Genomic DNA, 22,175 nt, shown 5'->3' on the forward strand with positions numbered 1-22,175 from the left:
CCACCAACTACTGTACATGTGTTCAGTGGTATATCCACAAGGTTAGTGGACATTATACATTAGGGACACATCCAATCTAAATTCGACCCTGATTTTATACCAGGACTATTCGTAAATATTATAAAATATTTTGCTTACAAGTAATATTTTTAATATTTATTATATATTTAAAATCATATATTCGATATAGAATGATTTAAAAAATGTAAATCACCTAACAAATATTATCTTTCAAGAAGGTTTCATCCTTTCAAAAGTATATAATTATTTTCGATGTCATTTTGCATGGTATATAATTATTTTTCTATCGATAATATCGATCGATTATACTTAAAATCTAAGTTAATACTGTATATATTTATAGTTTTGATATGATTCATTTTATAAATACAAATGTTTTTTTAAAAAAAGTCAGTTGATAATGAAGTTTTGTCATTCAAAACCATTGCGTTTTATGCAGAAACATACAATAACTGTCATTAATTCTTTATCCTAAAAATAAATTAATATTGCTATTGTTATTCCTTGTCAAGTGTATGCCGCTGTATATTTATTGATAAAAGTTTATAGAAATGCATTTAATTATTGAAACTTCTGTATTTATTATGTTGTCACAAAAAGAAATCATAGAATTAAATTTTTATCTTTGCCCTTAAACAAATTTCTTCTGTTTTTTGTTATCTGTTAACCAGTTATCTAAATTTACGTACCTTGATATAACGGATTTCGAAAACAACGTGCCAGAGTCTAGCCTTCGCTATATTAGATAATTTAGCATTTTCGGTATATATTAACCTTCCCTTTCCATTAAATTCTGGAATAATTTAATGGCAAAAGGAGGCAAATATGGGCATTAGCCACGTAAGATAACTGAGACCGGTAAGTTTTCAGTCTATTCTGGAGACTTGGAATCGAATCCGGGTGGTCAAAAAACTTCTGGAATGTTTCAGGAGGTCCATACCGGATTTGTCGGGTTTCGCTCTCATAATCTGGTCGTCCCCCGTTATGAGCCTAGTGATCTCAATGGGTATGAAAAAAGGCCTCAGTTCCCACGGAGCGGATAGAGCCAAAAAAACTGTATGCCATATGTAAACATATTAGATACTAGTCATTTATGTTTTTCGTGAAGTACGATATTGAATTTGCAATGTAATCTTTCTGTTTGTGCTGAAAATGGTTGAGACTCGTCTTCTAAATTCACATGTTTCAAGATAACTTTTAAATTAGAAATACTGTAATGTGCTTGAAAATATCGGACTTGCAACTGTTAGTGAGTTGATTGTCCACTAGGCAACTATTGGGCACTTTGCCTGGTAAAGTGGCTCTAATACAACTGGATTAGCAAGCCAATGGCATTGTCCATTTCATTTGAAGCAAGCTATGTCATCAGCTTTCTTATACAGTTGTATTAGGCTGCGACTATGCAGACGCGAGCGAGCGAGAATATCTGGCGAGAAGAGGCGAGACGCGATAAATATCAAAACCCGTCAGATATGTGTGAGAACCAGAAATTCGCTCTCGCCAGCGTTATTTCTCGCTTCTCGCTTGTGCATGGTTTTCCTTTGCGAAAACTAAATCGCTCGCAACCTCTCGCTCGCTTTAAATTCGCGTCTGCATAGTCGCACCCTTAAGGCTACTTTACCAGGCAACGCGTCCATCATTTAGGCTCTTTCTTAAATGAATAGTACAGTATTTGTATGCAGGAGTGTATCCTAAATATTTTAAAGGGCAGCTGAAACATTTTGGGTTTTTATTTGGTTTTGTTTGTTTGTTTAATATAGTTTTTTCAGATTCATTATTGCTTACTTTGGCTTTTGTCTCGGATAGTCAAACCCGTCTTTCACGACCCGCCATTATTGTGGTCTTGACCAAACCCACAATGAGCACAGAATAAAGGGTCTCTAGTGCCCGCAGGGTGAGAGTTTAAAAATTCCCTGAAACTATCAGTTATCTCAATTTATTTATTAAAAATTATTTTAATATTTAAAAAATCTAACGACGAGTTACGTAACTTTCCGGCGTTTATGAGATTTTATTTTTAAAAATATTTGTATTATTAATCAAACTAAAATTGTATGTGACGCCATCTGTTATGAAATTTTGTTATAAAAACTTTCTATATTTTTAATTATTATAAAATAGCAAAATTCTTAATTTTGAGGGTAGAAATGAGTTTTATAAAATATTGTAAATGCTAACAACGAGTAAAATCTTTAAGTCTGACTCCTCGCGAGATATGACACGAGACCATCTCTATCTCTCCATTCCCTTGACTTTTCACCACCAAAATTTAACAGTATTAATGCCCCTTATATACAAGTTACCATGCCAAATTTTGTTTCTTCATCTTCACCCTGTCCTGAGATATTAAGAGAAATAGACGAAACATCACACACACACACACACACACACACACACACATGCATATCCATTTTGCCGTTTTTTGACTTTTATGGATTCCGGAAATCTCAAAAAGTAAAGATTTGCAAAAAATTCAGAGAGTCAAATTGAACACAACTACCATACTTGCTTTTGTTATATATAGGCCTGCATAACAGTGCGGAAAGTATAAATGAAATTACCTTCTAATCAACAATAAAGATGATAAAATAACTTTCTAACCTTGCCATAAAAAGAACAGTCGAATCATTCGATAGTTTTAAAAACATATATGGAATAATATCTCCATCTACTCTTCCGTCTAACGAATTCTTAAAGTATGTATCAGGTGTCCATATTTTATTCCTCCACTCTGGATTCAATATGACTGTAGATGAGTTACTTGACTTCGGAAACTTAAGTCTTCTGTCTTTCCATTTAAATCGAACAAATAAATCGGCCCAATATGTCTGAAAAAATAATTTTTAGAAAACGTCGTGGGTTATTAAAAATATGAGAAAAGACTCAACTTACCATTTCCGATTCATCCAGAGAACGAATATTTATTATAATAATATTTACTGCAACAACTGTTGGATCTCCTAAAGTTTTGTTTATTAGTAATTTATCTGTTAATATACTGGGTGACTGTAGTTAAAGTATTCCTATTTAACATTGACTGGAGAAATATTTGGCAGTCTAAATGCAACCACATTGATATAGTGATATTTCGGGAGATGCATAAGACGTTTCAATTTTAATTTGTATGATTCTTGGTTATTGAAACACGTAAAAAGCATGGTTTACGGAGGTCATGTTGCAAATTTTGCAGCCTCGAAAGACAGTATTACATTGCGTGTAAACATCAGACATGATCAATTAGGATTGACCATTAAATACACTGTTAATCGTCTTCTGGTTTTACATCTAAATCGTAATCAGTGACCAGTATCCCCTACATCACTGGAGTCCCTGTATATTATGAGTATCTTGTACAAACAAAATGCTTGATTCTCATAGCGCCTTAAATGAGCAGTGTCGCGTTTTAGCACTATTTTTTTTAATGGAAATGTCACCATACCACAGAATTGGACTGTTAACTCCTCTAAAAAGCGTTGAATAAGGAGTACTTTAATTACAATCATCCGGTGTATATATATTTTTATATTTTAATATATTAATATATATATATATATATGTTAAGCGATTCATTTAATATTCTACCTGGTCGATATGGAGCAGTAAATCTATCGTAAGTTTCTTCGTCAAGAATATCATTCAGCCTGAAGAGCCCGCTAAAAATTGATAATTTTTAAAATATTTTATTTAAAATTTGTGCACATTTTACTGTATTAAAATAATCAAATATATACAATAAATTATTATAAATATATACTACATGTTGACAAAAACTTACGCACAAAGAAAAAGGCATTGGAATTGAAAGAAATTTCATCAGGGCAAATATTAGGATGGTGGTAATAAATGATTGTAATATCATGGCAAAAAGACATTTCCTGTGCAACAGTAATATAATTTAAAGGAACCATTAGTACCTCGTAAAACCTGGAGAACTCCACATGATCAGCCCATCCATAGTGGGCACCAACTCATGACCAGCATTCATTGGTTTTATTTACTCGGCCATTGATAGGCACTATTTTTCTACTGTAGGTTACATGACAAAATTATAAATAATATATTAAATATGTTACGTGCTTCTTTCTTTTGATACATTTTAAATATTTACATATACATTAATCATTATATTTTTTGTAGTGCTGTATAGACAACTTGCATGTGACGTATTGGAATCCCGGATATACGTCTTGTGCATGTGCGTTTTGCCCGGCGCCATGTTTGCGACATTTTAACCTCACCTGATATATGACTAAGCAACCAAACTTTGAATGGTTTACCTAATGAAAAGATACGCAATAAGTAAATTTTAAAACAAAATAAAACAAATTGGACAATTACAGAAAAAATTTATCATACAGAACTTAGAAGTGATGCTATGCAATGGTCAATGAAACTATCATAAAACGTACAGTACACTTTTATCAGTACAACAATACTAACTAAAAATGTACTGGTCAGATAGCGTTCAATGCGTACAAATATAGAAGAGCAAGGAAAGGTCAAAGCTTCCATTGGCCTTTTCTTACTCTTCTATCAAAACGGAGTAAGCACATCAAAAACTGAAAGCGTTAAGGTAAATGCACACAAACGATAAAATTAAGACGACAATGAGCATTAACAACAGGCTTAACCAAACAGCGGTGACAAGGTTCGAGGTCGAAAAACCTGAAATCGTTTACCTGCTTGTCATCTTAATTTTGCTGCTGTATGAAACGGCCTTTATTAACCAGGCTACATCATAATTTACGTCAAAGTGAATTACTTTTTAAATACGCGTGTAATTCTTTTTGAGTTTTTTTCTCTTGTATTTCTTACACACGCGAACAGCTTTACCTGCTTAAAATAGATATCGAGATCTACACGATATATAGCATTTTAATAAAAAGTGGGCATACCAATTTATGGCTTTCCTTTATTAGTGAAAATTACGCATCGAAAATTATTGAAAGATGAAAATGAAGAAAACACTGATGAACTAAAAAGTTCAAGTCAATCGGAACAAATTACTGTATATGTAAACAGGCCTGTGATAGAAGATATACACTATATGACCTGCATCACTTAGGAAAGAAAAGTTTACTTTTGTGGATCTTTCCGCTTTCCGAATAGAAATAAAATAGAGAAATAAATAAAGCATATAGAATAGTTTTAATTACATAAAAGACTAAATTTTGAAACCCTACTGTGTTCGAGATTAGGATGAAATGGCACTACTGATACTATTCGGTATGTAACTGTTGTGTATAACTAAATTAAAACATGTAAATATATGTGGTGCCCGTCCCGCACTCTGATATAACTTGGTCGAGTCCGATGTCGTGCGCAGGCATCCTGCGCAGGCGGGAAAAAAGACGAACCGTTAGAGTAAGAAAAAGACGCAACGACGTAGCACGAACGACGTGTCCGCTTCAAGACGATTAATATCCGTTTCATAATTAGTACCAAGATGATTTGTTTAGTGTTCTTCATTCTGTAATGTTTTCTGTATCGTATTAAAATATAGCCTACGTCATTATATATCATAAGAAGTTCTTCGTATTCTTTCTTAAACTGCGTTCTGCATATGCTTCTCAACGCCTAGCCCAGCCATCTATGGACTCCACATTTCTATATATAGTTAAAACTTTAACCATAGACATTTTGGAAACTTGAAAAATTCCTTTCATTTTTACATAGCCCACCAGTTGCCAAATAAATAAAATCATTAAACACTGGTTTTATTTTGAACTCCACGTGGCCTGCCTGTTGTTTGGGCGCAAATCCGCGACCAACAAGCACACCATGTGGAATTTTCCATGTTTCTTTCACGTGTCTAACACCTAAATATGGGACAGTTTCCCGTAGAAAGTGCAATCCCCTCGGCAGGGTGCCCAAGTGTTGCGTTACCTTCTTTTATCAATTCAATCCAATCCCAAAAAACCGTGTTTTAAGTGTTCCAATATACTATAAATTATAATTCGTAAACTAAATTTAGAGCGATGTGTATTTCTAATACAAAATTACTTTAAAAAATGATAAAAAACATGTAATAATTAGAAAAAGCATTTAGATGTTGAACAAACAAAAAGTAGTTATTCTACAATGATAAACTGATTTTTGAATCACCCTGTATTTTAAAACATGACTTTAAAGAATATATTAAAATATACGAAATGAAACCTTACCTACACTCCTTTCGAATTAATATCAAAAGAAACACAAAGAATATGAGCATTTTTAAACAAGAGCCTGTTGAAAGTATTGGCGTGCAACTAAGAACTTGCAGTTTTATGAATTTTCGTCGAAGATGAGGCGTTACGCATTATGTCACGCAAGTAACGATAACAAATGAGAATTTATTGATATTTTGAATGGCAGTAGGGTAGTCGTGATATCAAATACGACAATTGTTTCAGAAATATTTTCACGTTTCCGTGTTCGCTTCAATGGAATAAAATGCACTGACAATTGATTCAATGTTCATATTAATTAACTTATTCGTTTTAATATTTTACATTTTATTCTTTAGCTATGTAAATATTTAATTACTCTTATTATAAAATGAACAACTGCTTTTTGAAATCACGATACACATTCTTCACTAGGTAATCCGAAATCGATATTCGTCCCAGTTTTAGTTAATGGATAGATAGAATAAGGCAACACAACACATGAGCGATGTACCGAGAGGATACCACTCGGGAGGACTTTCGATGAAAAACTGGCTCCTATTTACAGGTTAGAGACGTAGAGAAAACCAGGAAAACTTTACGCGGCTAGCCCAGTACGAGTATTCGCTGGATATATCCACTCGGCACATCTCAGTAAATCTCAATGCCGAATTTTAATATTCAACCAATAACTACGATTAGGCAAACTCCCTAAAACTGCAGGCATCAGTCTATCGCTCTGAAGATCCGGAATCAAGTTAGGATCAAGAACTTTTCATGCATTGGTTGATCCACGTCCCTTATCACCCGGATGTTCTCATTGTGAGTTCGGCCAGACCCACAAAGGGTAAGGATGAAAGGTCTTTTAAGTACCCACAAGGTCAAGAGAGTCAAAAATGAAAAATAGCCTTTAGAAGCTTACACACAAGATAAACACTGAAGACTTTGAACAATATTATTAGTAATGGACTTATGCGTAAACATACCTTCATAAGACAGTGAGAAGGCTTATTTTGTAGATGCTGCAAAAAAATGTAAATGCTAATAACGAATAAAATAATGACTAACTCCGACCTACTGGAGATATGACACGGCCCCCATTTTAAAAATTGTCACCGCACGCCACTGAGGGTCTTTTACAACACAGCTCACTCGGTCATCCCTTGTTATCCCGAGTAAAGAATTTGCATCACTATTATTTCACATATAGCTTATTTTTATATTAATTAAAATCGAAAATTTTCCGTAAATTTAACAATGTTTCGTGCCGTTTTATAATTTCATTTGCAACTTAGTTTCCAGGTAAACTTGTTGAGTTTTAAAAAATATTGACAGAACAGGACTATCGATTTTGTAGCCAGTTGCTATACACAGTTAAAAATTTTAATATAAATATTTATAACGTTATTATGAAAAATTAACGACACAGTAAAAATTTGTTTAAACAGAAATCGCACAGTGCCAAATTATTTTTTCGTTTTGGCAGTTTTCTATTTTTGAACAGGTTCGAATAAAATCACTTTTACATAAGTAAAAAGTATTTTATTCGAATGCAAGAATTGAAAAGTTAAGTTGTTCCCAAGAACTTGTGCCAGGCATTCGAATACAACTTGTATACCATCCTTACAAGGTTACGTGGTACGAAATAAGACAATTTGAGCCTTTGTGCATGGAAGCAATTTTACTTATACCAAATCTTAGATCAAATTGGACTAAATATTCTTCGGTATCGATCATAATCAATGGTAATTTAATCACAATCGCCTGTTTTAATAGTCCTAAAGTAATTTAGAAAACGAGTTCATACTTAATTTATTAAAATACATCTAACATGTAAACAAGTCAATAGATTACTAACTTGTACTTCATCTAGACAGTGTTTATTAATGATTATATGTAAATTGAAGACAATGTGCTAATGACGTTTTAAAAAATAACATTTATTTACTTTAATAAATTAAAATATTTTTTTAATTAAACGCCACATTGGATCAATGTATATTATAATCCACGAGCAATTTTGACATTGTCACAATGCCTAGCTGCAATTTTTAATCATATTCTTAATTTATTTAATTTAAAATATATGCTCTCCACCTTAAATTACGTAGTAGTGGCTTTCCCCTGTACATCATACTTTTCCTGATAACAACAGAGTCGTGCCAATCATCTATGTAACTCTATTCAAAAGAAAAGTTTTGAATTGAATTCATGTATATAGTTTATATGTAGCTAATCGGAGTTTCCTGCCCCTAACATTACCATAACTAATCTTGACTTTTGTCTATCTAATACCGTTCTTGAGATTAACGAAGGACAGACTGACAACGGACAGACAACAGTGGGAATTTACAGGTCTACAATTGCAGCCCAATAACAAAAAGTGTAATTTAATGGCGTTTAGAGTCATTAATATATAAAGTTAATATACTGGAGTTACTAAAATGATTATTTAAGAAAAAATTATTAATTAAACAACGTGACAAGTAATTCCAAACTCACGTAATTCTACCCGTTCTAAGCATCAGTATGTGGTATCTAGTTCTTGAGTATTTTTACTATATTTTTTATAATTTAATTATATATTTTAGGCAATGGAAACTGCTTTATAGAAGCGTAATTCCTTATGCAGGGGGATTCAATAAAATGTTAATACTAAAATGAAAATAACTTGTTACGCCGGAACGTATTTTTTCTAACAAAAATGCGTACGAAATAACCTCAAAACGAGCCTTTTTTGTTCCTAAGTTTGACTTAATTACTATGAATAGTTTCTGAAATTTTTCATTATAATTAAATTGATATATTATAATTAATTTTTAAATAATAATTATTAATTCGGTCATATAAAGGTAATATTAAAATTAAGCTTATTAATATCGACTTATTTTACGTTGTAATATATATTATAAATTACATGAATTAAATTTTAAACTTAAATTATTAAATGCAAAAATATATACAGTTAAATTGCATATTAAATAATAAAAATTTAGAATTGTGAACAATTTAATTGTAATGATTTAATATACAGTAGTGAACCGAAAATCGGAATCAATTGGGGACTGGGGTTGTTCAGATTAAGGATTTGTTCCGATTACGGATTATGTACGAAAAAAATATATTAATCTGTCCGATGTTCAAATTTTTCTCCGTTGCGTGTCGCTTCGTGTTGAATTTTCGTCGATTTTAAGCCTAACGAAAATTTTTATAATAATAATCGAGGCTATCGTATCGTTAAAAATTATTTCTGCATTTTGTACAAACAAAATAAATATATTGAAGAATATAAAAACATGAAAATTATACTTTAGAAGTAAATCTAGTATCAAAAACGTTCGATTCAGCACGACACAGTCCGACTGAAAATCGTGCCGATTACCGGCGATTCCGATTACCGGGGTTCCGATTTACGAGTCTCTACTGTATTAAATACAATTAAAAATAATATAGTTTTGATTATTAAAATTGGTAACTTAACCTCCTCTACCTCTACCAAATTACTTAATATTTAATTAATATAATTAGCCTTATAATAGCCCGATAAAAATCCGGCTGTATCATTTGATTAATAATAATTTATCCGGTGGATTATACATTTAATTTCAGTTTAGTTTAATTGTAAAAAAAATAATAATTAATATTCAAAGCACGTAATTTCATAAAACGGTTATTGAAATTTAATATTTAGAATGCAAAACCTTAAAAAAACAGGAACTTAATCTCATTTATTTTTTCTTATTTAACTTTTAACTGAAGAAATTCCTTAAACAAAAATGCTTTTTTCTTTATTATCCTTTCTTTTATCATTTACTAATGGCTTTAGTACGAATACAAATTAAGTTTTCGATACAATTTGGAAAATTGTATAACATTATTTACGTATGGAAGATTTATAAAACTATTCTTTCAACTTGATTAAATTATATAGAAATGGGAAAACCAAACATTTTTTCTCTTCTAATCGCATTACTTTTTTATTTTTATTTTTTCCTTTTTTTAAATAAAAACATATAGCATCGAATTGAGTTTTAGATGAAGGCGGATAAAATATATTGTATGAAATTTACGTTACATAAGAAAAAATTTAGTTATAGATGAGTTAAATTTTTTATAATGTTCCTTAAACTGTAATTTATTTAATAATAAAGTAGTTAAAAATTTGAAGAAGGACGAGGAACAAGTAGAAGGATAGAACAAGAAGGAGGTACAATAGAAGGATTGAACAAGAAGGGGATACAAGTAGAAGGATAGAACAAGGAGTAACAAGAAGAAGAAAAAGGAATAAAACTCCGAGAACTAGAACTAAATTGAGAAAAAGGACGAGATCTGGAACAAAACAAAGGAGGAGGACGAGAATTAGAAGATGATGACGAAGAACAGAACTGGAACATGAAAAAGAATAAGGTGAATGAGAACCGAAAGAAGAAGAAGAACGAAAACTATAATAACAAAAAGAGAGAAGAACAAAACAAAGAACGAGGCAAATAACATAAAGAAAGATACAAAAAAAAAAAAAAAAGTGCGAACAAGATGGACAAGAACAAGAACAAGAAAAGTAAGATCATCGGATGGGATCTCATTTAAATATTCTAAAAATTAATTATAATTAAAAATATAATTCCAATTTCTGTAGAATAGAATGACTTGCGCATGTATTTATGCAACTTTTTAATTAAACTGTATAATTTACTTTAATTATTTTATTTCGATGTAAATATATTCGAATAAAGATTTATTTATAATTTAATAAACTTTATAAGCTGTTTATAGGGACTAAAATATAGTAGAAATCTCCGCTCTTACGCTCTTACGCTAGAGAAAAACCATCGCTAAGCGAGCCCTTTTTAATACAAGTTCAGCATTATTAATTGAGATTACGTTCTGAGAAATGCAGTTATAATATCGATAACATACAGCTACAATTATAGGGTTTAAATATGGCATTTTATAGTTATAATAGAAAATACTAATCGTTAAAGCCAGAGTTTAAAAAGCTAGCGGTCGTAAAGCGAGTCTACTGTACTGTACTGCATTCATTACAGGAAGGATAATAGTAGAGCCGAAATTACGTATAAGGTAAACAAGCTAAAGCTTATGGCCTCGCGTTACGAGACCTCGTTGGATTTGGATTCTCAAAGACACTTTATAAAGGCCAGCCATTATTACGTGGTGAAGGAGGAAGGCCTCTTGTATGCAGGTTCCCAGAATATGTATGCCCGTAGATTCGGCTAGTCCTCAATATAGGCCTGTCGCTCCCCATGTAAGCTCATGTCTGAGGGAATTTTGATCCTAAATATTTAAAACTTTTCCAATACAAATGTGTTATGCAAATTTTAGTTAGGATTTCTGCCAGAAGTGACACTCATACAAATGAATGGACTTAGGGGTCCTTCCAACTCACCTTTTCCATCACTTTTCTGACATCATATAATGATCTCATTCTTTAAACAACACCATCTACTGGGATGCTGCTGAAATCTTCGGAATATGGATTAATCTTTAGATCCTTACGGCACTCGATTGACATCTTATCAGGTGATTATCTGGTCGATAACGTTCTAAAATAAATTATATTTTTATTTTACTTTCAGGAATAAATTTAAGAATTGATAAACATCAGAGAAATGATTACTCGGTTTAAATTTAATATTAATTAAATTGCCTTTGCAGTAGAATATTTATACCGGGTAATCGTAATTAAAGTATCAATATTTATCGCTGTCTAGAGAGACATTTAGCAGTACAAATGCGATCAAATTTAGTATGGTGACATATCAAGACACGAGGAAAACAAATTAGTACCGAAACTCCTCACTACGGCCACGCTTTTGGCTCTTCAAGCAATGAAAAAGTCTGGTTTATCGAAAACGTGTTGCAAATTTGTAAACCTCGAAAGAGTATCACAAAACACACGAGAAGCATCACACAGGATCGCATGTCCTACATAACGTTGCTCCATTAAATACCTGAATGTCGTGGGTTCTTATCCCTTTACCTCGAGATCTTGAAGTTTCCTGTGGATAGATACGGAGCTCGCGTGTTATTTGTAATTAAACTATTATCTATAAATTAATATCAATTTTAAACATGAACAATCTAATTAGTTTTCTAATTTTTCGATAATTTTTTTTTAAAGTTATAGATTTTTTTCTATTTTTATCAATTTACTTATATTACGAGCAGAATTTATTATGGTCATTTTTTAAAAAGTCCAACTTGGAAAATTGAACAAGCAATGATTATATTTTATAAAGGTCATCTTATAAATGTATAAAATGTATTTTGCGTTTGTAAATAACGATCGTAACGATATAATACATTGTAAACTGTGTAGTAACTGAGCTTTGTATTCGCGTGTTTCGTTACACTTATAAATATTAATACATATATATATATTCATATTTATTTTGTAAAATATATATATATATATATTACAAAATTGCTGGAAGTATAATAGAAAATATGATTAAGTATTAAAGACAGAAATTTAATCTTTAAAAATGGTTGACTTGGCTTTTGGACTACCGAATACACATTTTTTCTATAATCAATTAAAGTTATTTAATTATTTTTACCAAACAGTTAGCATTTTCTGTAATGGGAGAAGTGTGCAATGATGTCATAAAAAGAAGCATATAATAATTTCAAATAATTTACTTTAAAAATTTAAATTCGAAATATACAAATTTAATTAAATTCATTTTTAAAATCATTTATGATTTATTCTACTAACAGATGATGCCACGAAAAATTTAATGGTGGCGTCATCTATTAACAAAAATTATGATTAAAAATGAAATATAATATTTAAAATAATTTTATTCCATTAAAACTTTAATCAATTTTTATTATTTAAATACGATTATAACATTAAAATTTAATGAAATGTAATTTAATATATTTAAAGTAGTTGCATGAAGCGAAAATTTAATTTACACGTTCTTGAATATTTCCTAAATTATTCATCGTGACATAATTGGTTTGAAAAATGGAATTTAGCACTTAAATAAGCAATATCTTTACCATTAAATTTTATATTTATCATCTCTTAAAAGTTTTCTAATAAAATTAAACATAAACTTTCACTTAACTAAATTTAACAAGAAAAAAGTTTTAAACATTTAAATCTATACGTTATATATAAAATGTTCAATTTTAATAAAATTTATGCTAAAATTAAATATATATATCTATTTAAATTTAATTTTTATAATTTAATTTATTTATAGAATATAAAAATGAAAAAAATAGTAACGATCACAAAATAGTGGCGTCATCTGTTAATGAAAATTATAATTAACAAATAAAATTTTAATATTAAAAATGACTTTATTTGATTGGAATTCGGTTATAAAAACGTTTTCTCTTCAATTTGTAGGAAAAAATAAAAGAATTCTTTTTTAAGATCAAATATAATTTATTAAAATAATTTTTTTTTATTTTAAAAATGGAGTTTATTTATTTATTTTTAAGGAAGATGCATTGTAAATATTTGATATATATTCTTCACTACATATCAATATAATTCAGTAGATTTAATAGGTTAACAGCCAATTTTGTCAGGCTGTGACCTTTGATCATTTTCTGTATTCTCTAAGGGACAATTCCAGCCTTTAAGCCCTTTCACTTTGAAAATAAAATTTTTTACACAATTTATTTTCTTAATAAAGTATGTTTTTTGTGGTTATTTCTATTTAAAATACTTAATTAATTAATTGTATAGCTTTATATTTTCTTCTAATTTACAAATAAATCTTAAAATTTTTGTCATTTCTGTTTAAATTTAATTAAATTAATATTTAAATATTTAATTTTATTAATTTTTTTGGTGTTTTTTTAATAATTACTTTTTAAGTTATTAAATTAATATTAACTATAATTAAAATTTATATACTTTTATTAAAATTAAAGCTTTATTTTTATTTCTTTTCAATTAAAATTAGCAATTTTTTAACTTTTAATGAATATTTTGCTATTAAATTAACAATAATTACAATTAAACTTTTATATGTATTTTTAATTACAATTAAAATCTTGATTTTATTTATTTATTTATTTTTATAAATATTTTAATGAATATTTTACTTCAAAACACAATTTTTTTAACTATTAAAAACCTAATTAAATTAATAATAATTTAGAAAAATTAAATTTACATTTTTTGAAAACAATTTTTACAATTTTTATGTCATTTTTACCTTAATTAATATATTTAAGCATTAATTAATTAATTTATTGTGTAATTTACTTTTCATGCAATGCTGGTAAGTCTTGCATGATTGCCCTTTCACCCTACTGAGATGACTTTTTTAAAATAAATTTTACTTCCAATAGATGGCGGTGGTAAGGGTGGTTGGCATTTGCACGTGTATGGATAACAGTCCGTCCTCTCAGTCGATGTGGATGGATAGAATGACAACAAATTCGTTCGAGAGCGTGCAAGTTCAGTGTGTTGCTAGAAAATCCGTTGCTAAATATTACTGTCAAGGTTTATTATGCTGCCCATTAGTATGGACACCCAATCAGACATGCAAACAGGTGAGTTGTTTGTCATATTTTTAAATTCCCCCTCAAGGTTTATAAGGATTAGAAGGTTTAAAGGGGGGATCCAGAGGAAATAATTTGAATTTTAGGGTTTGATCCCTGTAAAAATTCAAATTTCTCAAGGGAGTGTTTTCAGTGTCGTTCTACCCTTTTTTAAGGGTTCTTTGCTCCAAATATCAACATTTGACTCTTAAAAACTTAAATTCTTGTTTAAGAATTGAGATATTGCGTATGAAAATTTAGGAATTTTTTTTCTTTTTTTGGCTTTAATTAATTGGGTTATTTTGCTGAAAAAAATTGAATTTGTTAAAAGATTTTTAAGGGTTTAGCTTATAATTTACAGGTTTTATGATGTATTTTTTCGTGTTGTATTGGTTTAAATAAGGTTTTGACGGGTTGTTTGCTCTAAGTATTATAATTTGGGGCTAACTTTTTAAGGATTTAATGTATAATTTTGGGGTTATGTTTTTGTTGCATAAACAAGGGGTTTTAAGGAGTTACTCGCAATAACAAAGTAATTAAATCTGTCTCTGAAAACTTTTATTTTTTAAGGTTTCGAGAGGGGTTAATATATAACTTTAGAGTTTTATTGTTTTTAATAGTTTAAATAGCGGTTTTAAAGTTAAATCAGAGAGACTGAAAGGTTAAAACTTTCAATCTTTCTGATTTGGGGGGTTTAATGCATTTTAGACGTATTTTAAATGTTATTTTTGCACGGCATATTCCATAAATAGTGGTTTATAAGGGGGGTTGCAACTAGAGAAGACATTTTTAGTGTTTTTTTAAAGGGGGTAAAGAATATTGATAAAATATTGGAAAATATTTGAAAATTGATGGCAAATGTCGAATATAACGAAAAAAAGAAGACTACAAAAACATCGTTGATGAGAGTTTTGCATGTTGCAAGCATTTATCTCAGTTTTATATACACAAAAGAGGGAATTGGACTTATTAATCTTTCCAATTCAATCTTGGATTTGGCCCCCCTCGTGACCTTTTGCCCTATTATTTGGATTTATGTATATATATATAGCTTTTTTTTAATTCTTATTTTTTCGTTTCTCCCCCGCCCTTTTTCTTACGAGTTCCACCCCGGGTCGTTGACTCTCTTGACCTCAAAATTGTCACAAATTGTCCATCCTATCGATTGATCCACCCACAACTTGCACAAAGAGGAAAAATTACTCTCGCCGTTAACTTTTATCCTCATTTAGTATAAAAGGGGGTCAGTGTGTGTTGCGTGGTGTAAGGAGCGGCCAATAAGCCTAGAATTCCTGAAGATATTCATTATTTTTGTCGAAATTCTTCTTAATTTCTCTACAAATCATTAAATATTCTTCCAATTTCCTCATTTTTTTAAATCTATAATTTGCCTGAAAATTGCCTCAAGATGTAGAATCTACTTCTCTAGGAGAGTCAAAGCGTACGTGCATTTATCTATAAAAATGTATAAGTAAGTGGCGATTTTCTTGTATAAAACGTTGAATAAATTAATCTAAAAAGAGTTTTAAGCGCTTTTTAGGTTAAATCGTTGCTAATTTTTAATTTTTTTAAGGGTTTTATTTTGTTAACTGTTCTTTCAGACCATTCAGGTTCATCTTTAATAATGAATTGATTATATTTGACGCAATATTATGTAATGTATTTTAATTTATACATTTTAGGGATTCATAACCCTATAAATTTTACATATAGATATCAATAGATACGCAAACTTTCTACATCCTAGACTTATATATATATATATATAATTAGATCGCTTATAACCACATCAGAGTTAAGGACTTAAACTCCGAAAACATGGTACATTATAGGGATTTATCCCTAAAAACCTGTAAATTTTCTGGATAAAGCTTGAATAAAACTCAAGAAAAACTTAAAAATCTACACGTTTCAATTGCGTAGACGTGTATTATAGTCACGTAAACGCGTTATAATTATATATCACAGGCAATAGCCGAGCCAGAAATCTTCAGAGGGAGTGCCAAAGGAAACAATATACCTTACAAAATTTTTTACTACCCGAGGTACCTTTCTTTACTCGGGAAAAAATTGCGTAAATCCTCCCCCTCACAGGTATAAACGTATCACTTTTAGGGACATAAACATACGTTTCTACCCCCCGACCCCCACAAACAGTGGCAGAAAAGGAGAAGAAAAACAATAAAGAGTAGTCGAAGAGATTAATTTTATCAACGTCAGATAAACAACGATCAAACACGGTAGCCATTTATAACGTCATCAATAGAAGGGGGTGGAAGGAAAACCACATCTCGCGACCAATAACTAGTGACAAGGAATGATACACAGAAGAAATTCACGCGCCATTCTCTCACACCATTTACTCGATGCAGATGCTAGGACGTTATACAGAAAGTGAAACGACTAATGGTCTGGGATATATTTTGTTAATGGATTGTGAGTCCACCCGAAAACAACCTTCTCCTAACGAAAAATAATAGATTTGGCTACAACAAAACACCAGATTGGTTGGGGATTTTTCCCTGTTTTTTTTTTTTCCTTTATTTTTTTCATGTCAAAACTACGTAAAACAATAAATTTTAAATTGAATTTTCTCTCTTATAAATTGCTTTTTTTTTAAATTTAAAAGAAAAAATTGAAACTGTTGAAGGTTTATTTTGAAACGTTGAGGAACTGCTTCGTTTTTTGTTGCCGAATATTTATATTTTTCGGGACTTTTTGCGGATTATTTTAATCAAAACAGTTGTTCAATTGTGTCCCTTTCTTAATGCTAAATATTTACAGTTTGAGGGATTTTACGCTTATTTTTGATACCAAATATTTTTAAATTTGGAGGAATTTTTAGGGGTTTTTTAAGGAAATTTTAACGTAAAAAGGTATTAATTATGTTCCTTTCTTGGCGTCGAATATTTTTAGTTTTGGGGGAATTCGGAGGGATTTTTTAACGTAAAAAAGGCATAAAATTTTCCTCATTTTTGGAAGATATTTTTGGAGTTTTCGTGTTATCTTTATCATAAAAAAGGCGTTGAAATTATGTGCAATATGACGAAAATTTGGCTCGATTTAGATGTCAGTGAGTTACAGTTGAAGCTTTATTCTGAATAGATGAAAACCCTCCGTTGTTCATTTGTTGATGCCAAATACTTAATGTTTTGGAGAGTTTTTTTAACGTGAAACAACGTAAAATTACGTTGGAGTCACGAAAATTTCACGCAATTCACGTCGTGTTTATGATATTTAACGTTGTAGATGATTAGTGAGTTGCCGACACGTTATCGCTAACGATTAAATTTGGGGAAAAGTCTTGTAATTACTTTCGATTTCTTTAGTGACTTTATGCTTAATTAATGCCAGGATACTTCTACGTGTTTACTGTGTTATATTATTGTTTTTATACAGAAATTACCAGTAATTACATTCTATAAAATTCTGATGATTTAAAATTGGAAAAATTAGTTTGAAAAAAATTGAATTTTTGTACCGGAGAAAACGTTAAAAATCATCATCATTTTGATGTTTTTATCATTCTTTTTTACTTTTAAAAATAATTTACTCCTTTATAGGGTTTAAAGCGGAAAATTTCGTTCATAATTAGCTTAAATACAGTTTTGAGGCATCCGGGATCGGCTCCGGTCCGGATTTTTTCATAAGTAGTTTCGTACCGATTCGGCAGATTTTCATGCTTAATTTTTAAAATGGAAATTTATGGAAATCGTCCAATTATCGTATTTTCATGCCATCTTTCTCACTATCTTCGGGCATTTTCATTTTTATGGAAATACCTGAAGATACTTTTGGATTTCCTTAACTTTTCCTGTTACATTCGGCTATTGGGATGAAAGGGGGACCGAAAAGTCAATTGACGGAAAACAGAAGCTTGGAGAACTCGGTCGACCAACTTTTAGGTTACCTTGTACCTTTTTTTTCGAACGAAAATTAAGGGAAATTTTTGTATATTTTTTTGAAGAAAAGTTTGGATTTCGTTATCGGATCTACTTAAGTAATTTATTCATCAGAGAAATGCATTAAGCGTGGTAATTATTGACGAAAATCAAATTTCAATATTGACATTGTAACGATCCCTGACGCACTTAAATCTTTATTTAATACATCAAAGTGCAGTTTTCTTGCTCGTGTTTTGAGAGAAATAAAATTATATTTTTTTTTATAAAATCATAAAAACGAAGGAAAGGAAAAAGATGAGAAAAAAGGAGGAAGGTGAAGAAGAATAAAAGGGAGAGGAAGAAAAACAGGAGGAGAATGAGGAGGAGGAAGTGTAAAAAGAAGATGGGGAGGACGGTAAGGAGGAGAAAGAAAAAGATGAGGAGGAGTACGAGGAGTAGAGGAAGAAGTAGAGGAGGATAAAGAAGAGGAAGAGCAGGAGGACGAGGAGGAGAAGAAAGAAGAAAAAGAAGAGAAAAATGTTTTCATACATCTGACAAAGAAAAACAATTTCTTTTTACTTGTGACGCGTGTCTTCGTCAAAGGACAGATAAATACGAGGTCAAAGTTGTGACAATTTTAAAAAAGTGGTAGAAAAATAATGACGTTGCATCTTTAAAACAAAAAAGAAAATTTAAAACGCGCTCTTAAAACGCAAACTTTGACAGAAGCGAAGTCACGTGAGGGGTTGGGAAACCGTTTAAAGTCGAGAGTAAAAAAAAAAATAAGTAAAAATTTGGGTTTCCGGTACACATAAACGATGAATTATTAACCGATTTCGAAATTGTATACATTGATCTAACCATCCCGGTAAAAATCTGCATATAAATCCTTGTTAAGGGATAAGAAACTTAATGGGTAGCAGGTGTTACCTTCATCCCTCTTATTTAAACAGAACAAGGTCGAGAATTTTTCTTCTTCCTTACTTTCTTCTTCTTCTTCTTCCCTTTATTGATTGACGGAAGTAGTAATGAAAATAAAAATCGAATTAAATTAAAACTTTGGATCAATATTACTCCACTCACGCGCTACTCACACACAACCGATCAAAGGTACAAACGATATACTCCCCCCTCTTTTTTGTTACTATAGTAGCATAGAAATATGCCTGGAAGCGGTCGAACCTCTTAAAGCTATAATGCTAATGGTTCTTTTGGTAGTGTGTTACCCTCTGGAGAATAGGAACTGTCATCGTCTTATAATCTCTTATCCGAGTACGATTGCACCGAAGATGATGTTGGTTGATTGTTGTTGACGGCTCCCCAACTAAGTACATTCTGATCGTGGGGGGGAGCTGCACGAACAGATTTCTACCTCCGTCCACCCTCTCTCCTCCTTCCCCTTTAACCCCCCCTTTCTCCGGTAGCTTTTGGGAATTTATGAAACATCTAGAAATGCACTTTGGATAGATAAAGTGATGCATTCACGTTGGTGTGGGGGTGTAAGAAGGGATTTTTATAGATGTGTATTGCGATAAACACGTTTGTACTCCCCCCGCTTCTCCTCTTTCGTTCTTTTCGCGTTTTATGAATGATTTTTAATTGTCTTGTTAATTTGTACGCCTTTTGTTCCGATTAATACTCACAAAAAGTCATTCTCTCTCTCTCTCGCTGGCTGTCCGTCCGTCCGTCCGTCCGGATATTGGATTTTGCTTCTAATTAAACGTCGTTGCTATCATTTGTGATCGGTTTCCGCTCTATGGTAATTACTAAAAAGGGGGGGGTCACCTTTTTGGGGTAATGCCGACACCCGATAACAGATGGCAACACTCGTGCGATGTTTAGAAAAATTCTACCTCTCGTTACTCTGTTTATTCGCTAAATTGTATTAATTTGCTCGAGTAGTTTTAATGTAGGTTAACGTTAGAAGAGAATTCCCTTTTTATTTCACTCAAACGCCCACTAAATTAACTAGGAATGGGTTTGCAACAATCGGGTTTGCGATCTACAGGTTGGTAAGTTCGGTTATTCGTTTGTCCAACTAAACATTCCAACCTCATAAATTTGGATTTTTGAGCGTTTTAAACGCTATTTTACCCACTAAACAAATTAAATTTTCGTTAAAAACACATCTTTTAGGAGTAAACAGTGTTAAATGTAATGAAACGCCGATCTTTTTTACGCTAAAATAAATATTTTTTAACATTTTTTAAGCTTAGAAATGCTATAGTTAGCTTGTTTTATATCGAAGTAAATTGCTTACAGAAGAATTGTTTAAGAAAAGTGAAGTAGTTTTGCATCAGGATTCTTAGAAATCCTCGGGGATTCTCTATCCTATTTATAATAGCTTCAGTACAGGAAGATAGGATAAAGTAGGATGCTGCTAGAGGGAAAGAAATGAGATAAGCTCGTCTATAGGATAAGCAAAATTAAACTGACAATTGCTAGAACTTAGAATTATCTAACTAAATCGGGAATTTAGGTACTTATCTTAACCATTTGTTCCTCAATTAGTAAAGTGATTCGCGGCCATTTGCGAATTAAAAACAGCAATTTAAAGCGCTGTTAAGGATTTTTAGTGCGTTAAGAAAGCGTTTCCAACTAAAAAACGCTCTCTAGTTTAATCCAATTTAGTTTAGAAGCGATAGAAACTTCTCCTAATGCCTTCAAATAAAGCTATTGTGCCATTCATCCATCACGTATTTTTGAAGATGCTGATAGGATTTTCTCATAAAATTACTTGTGAAACTCTCGATATAATAACTAATATTCATTATAAATCAGATATTTAGCTAAATTTTCATAGATTTTCGACATAATTTCCTACATCTCTCTTCCTTATCTTTCTAAATATGTATCTATCTATCATTCAATCTGTTCGTTTTGGAGATGCAAAATAGGTGTTTTTTCTGGTAAAATTGCTCAAAATATTTCTAAACTAGATATTAAAATTAAAATTTATAAAGAAAAGCATGGATTTTTGGTAAATTTTCACATATTTTTATGATAAACCTTACAGAGTACGTATATCTTCTCTGCATCCCTGTATCCAGCATACAATATCTTGGTTTTGTAGCTTCTGGAAGGATGTTCCTGTTGAATTTACATACAAAAGAAGTGGAAATAACATATTAAGCCTCATTTTTACTTAAAAATAACCATAAATTTCGATAAATTTTTACGTCATTTTGAAGAAAATCCCTACATCAACTACCTCTATCGCTCACTCTACCGACGAGTTTACATCAAATTTCTTTAGCTGCACGAATAAATCTTAAGATGAGTTTCTTTAATTAGCCTTAAACGCCTTTAGAATTTAGTTAAATATCAATTAATACTTAATTATAATTAAAAATATTTAAACATTTATAGTCATTCAGCATCTCTATCGCTACAACTTACAAATTAGTGATGTTTGACAGTCGGAACTTAGTAATGATCTATTAATTAACACGGCGCTAACAGATGGTTAATAAGTTAATTTCCACACTATTTCCATTTAATTTAAACTTTATAAATTCCTAAATTTCCACCAACTATTCAATTGAACTCGTTACGAATGTCTTCAAGTAGTGTCTCTCTCTCTCCTCCTTCG

The 22,175-nt window shown here is 30.9% G+C and overlaps 2 protein-coding genes across 2 annotated transcripts in view; one reads left to right on the forward strand and one right to left on the reverse strand.

Annotated features, from left to right (window-relative positions):
• The window catches only part of LOC136989769 (glycine receptor subunit alpha-2-like), a 40,624-nt gene extending 26,165 nt beyond the window's left edge, over positions 1 to 14,459 (reverse strand). Inside the window, exons 1-4 of the mRNA XM_067288030.1 lie at positions 14,422 to 14,459; positions 3,604 to 3,674; positions 2,914 to 2,981; positions 2,623 to 2,849 (exon numbers count right to left, since the gene is read on the reverse strand). Coding sequence (XP_067144131.1) covers positions 2,623 to 2,849; positions 2,914 to 2,981; positions 3,604 to 3,674; positions 14,422 to 14,450 — 395 coding nt within the window. The 5' untranslated portion in view covers positions 14,451 to 14,459. The remainder of the gene's footprint in view (positions 1 to 2,622; positions 2,850 to 2,913; positions 2,982 to 3,603; positions 3,675 to 14,421) is intronic.
• A 92-nt stretch (positions 14,460 to 14,551) lies between these two features.
• Positions 14,552 to 22,175, forward strand: part of LOC136989928 (PDZ domain-containing RING finger protein 4-like) — a 33,971-nt gene continuing 26,347 nt past the window's right edge. Inside the window, exon 1 of the mRNA XM_067288235.1 lies at positions 14,552 to 14,711. Within this exon, the coding sequence (XP_067144336.1) occupies positions 14,571 to 14,711 (141 nt within the window). The 5' untranslated portion in view covers positions 14,552 to 14,570. The remainder of the gene's footprint in view (positions 14,712 to 22,175) is intronic.

Source organism: Centruroides vittatus, unplaced genomic scaffold (assembly GCF_030686945.1).
Source record: "Centruroides vittatus isolate TY-2023 unplaced genomic scaffold, ASM3068694v2 scaffold_769, whole genome shotgun sequence".
Classification (NCBI taxonomy): Eukaryota; Metazoa; Arthropoda; class Arachnida; order Scorpiones; family Buthidae; genus Centruroides; species Centruroides vittatus.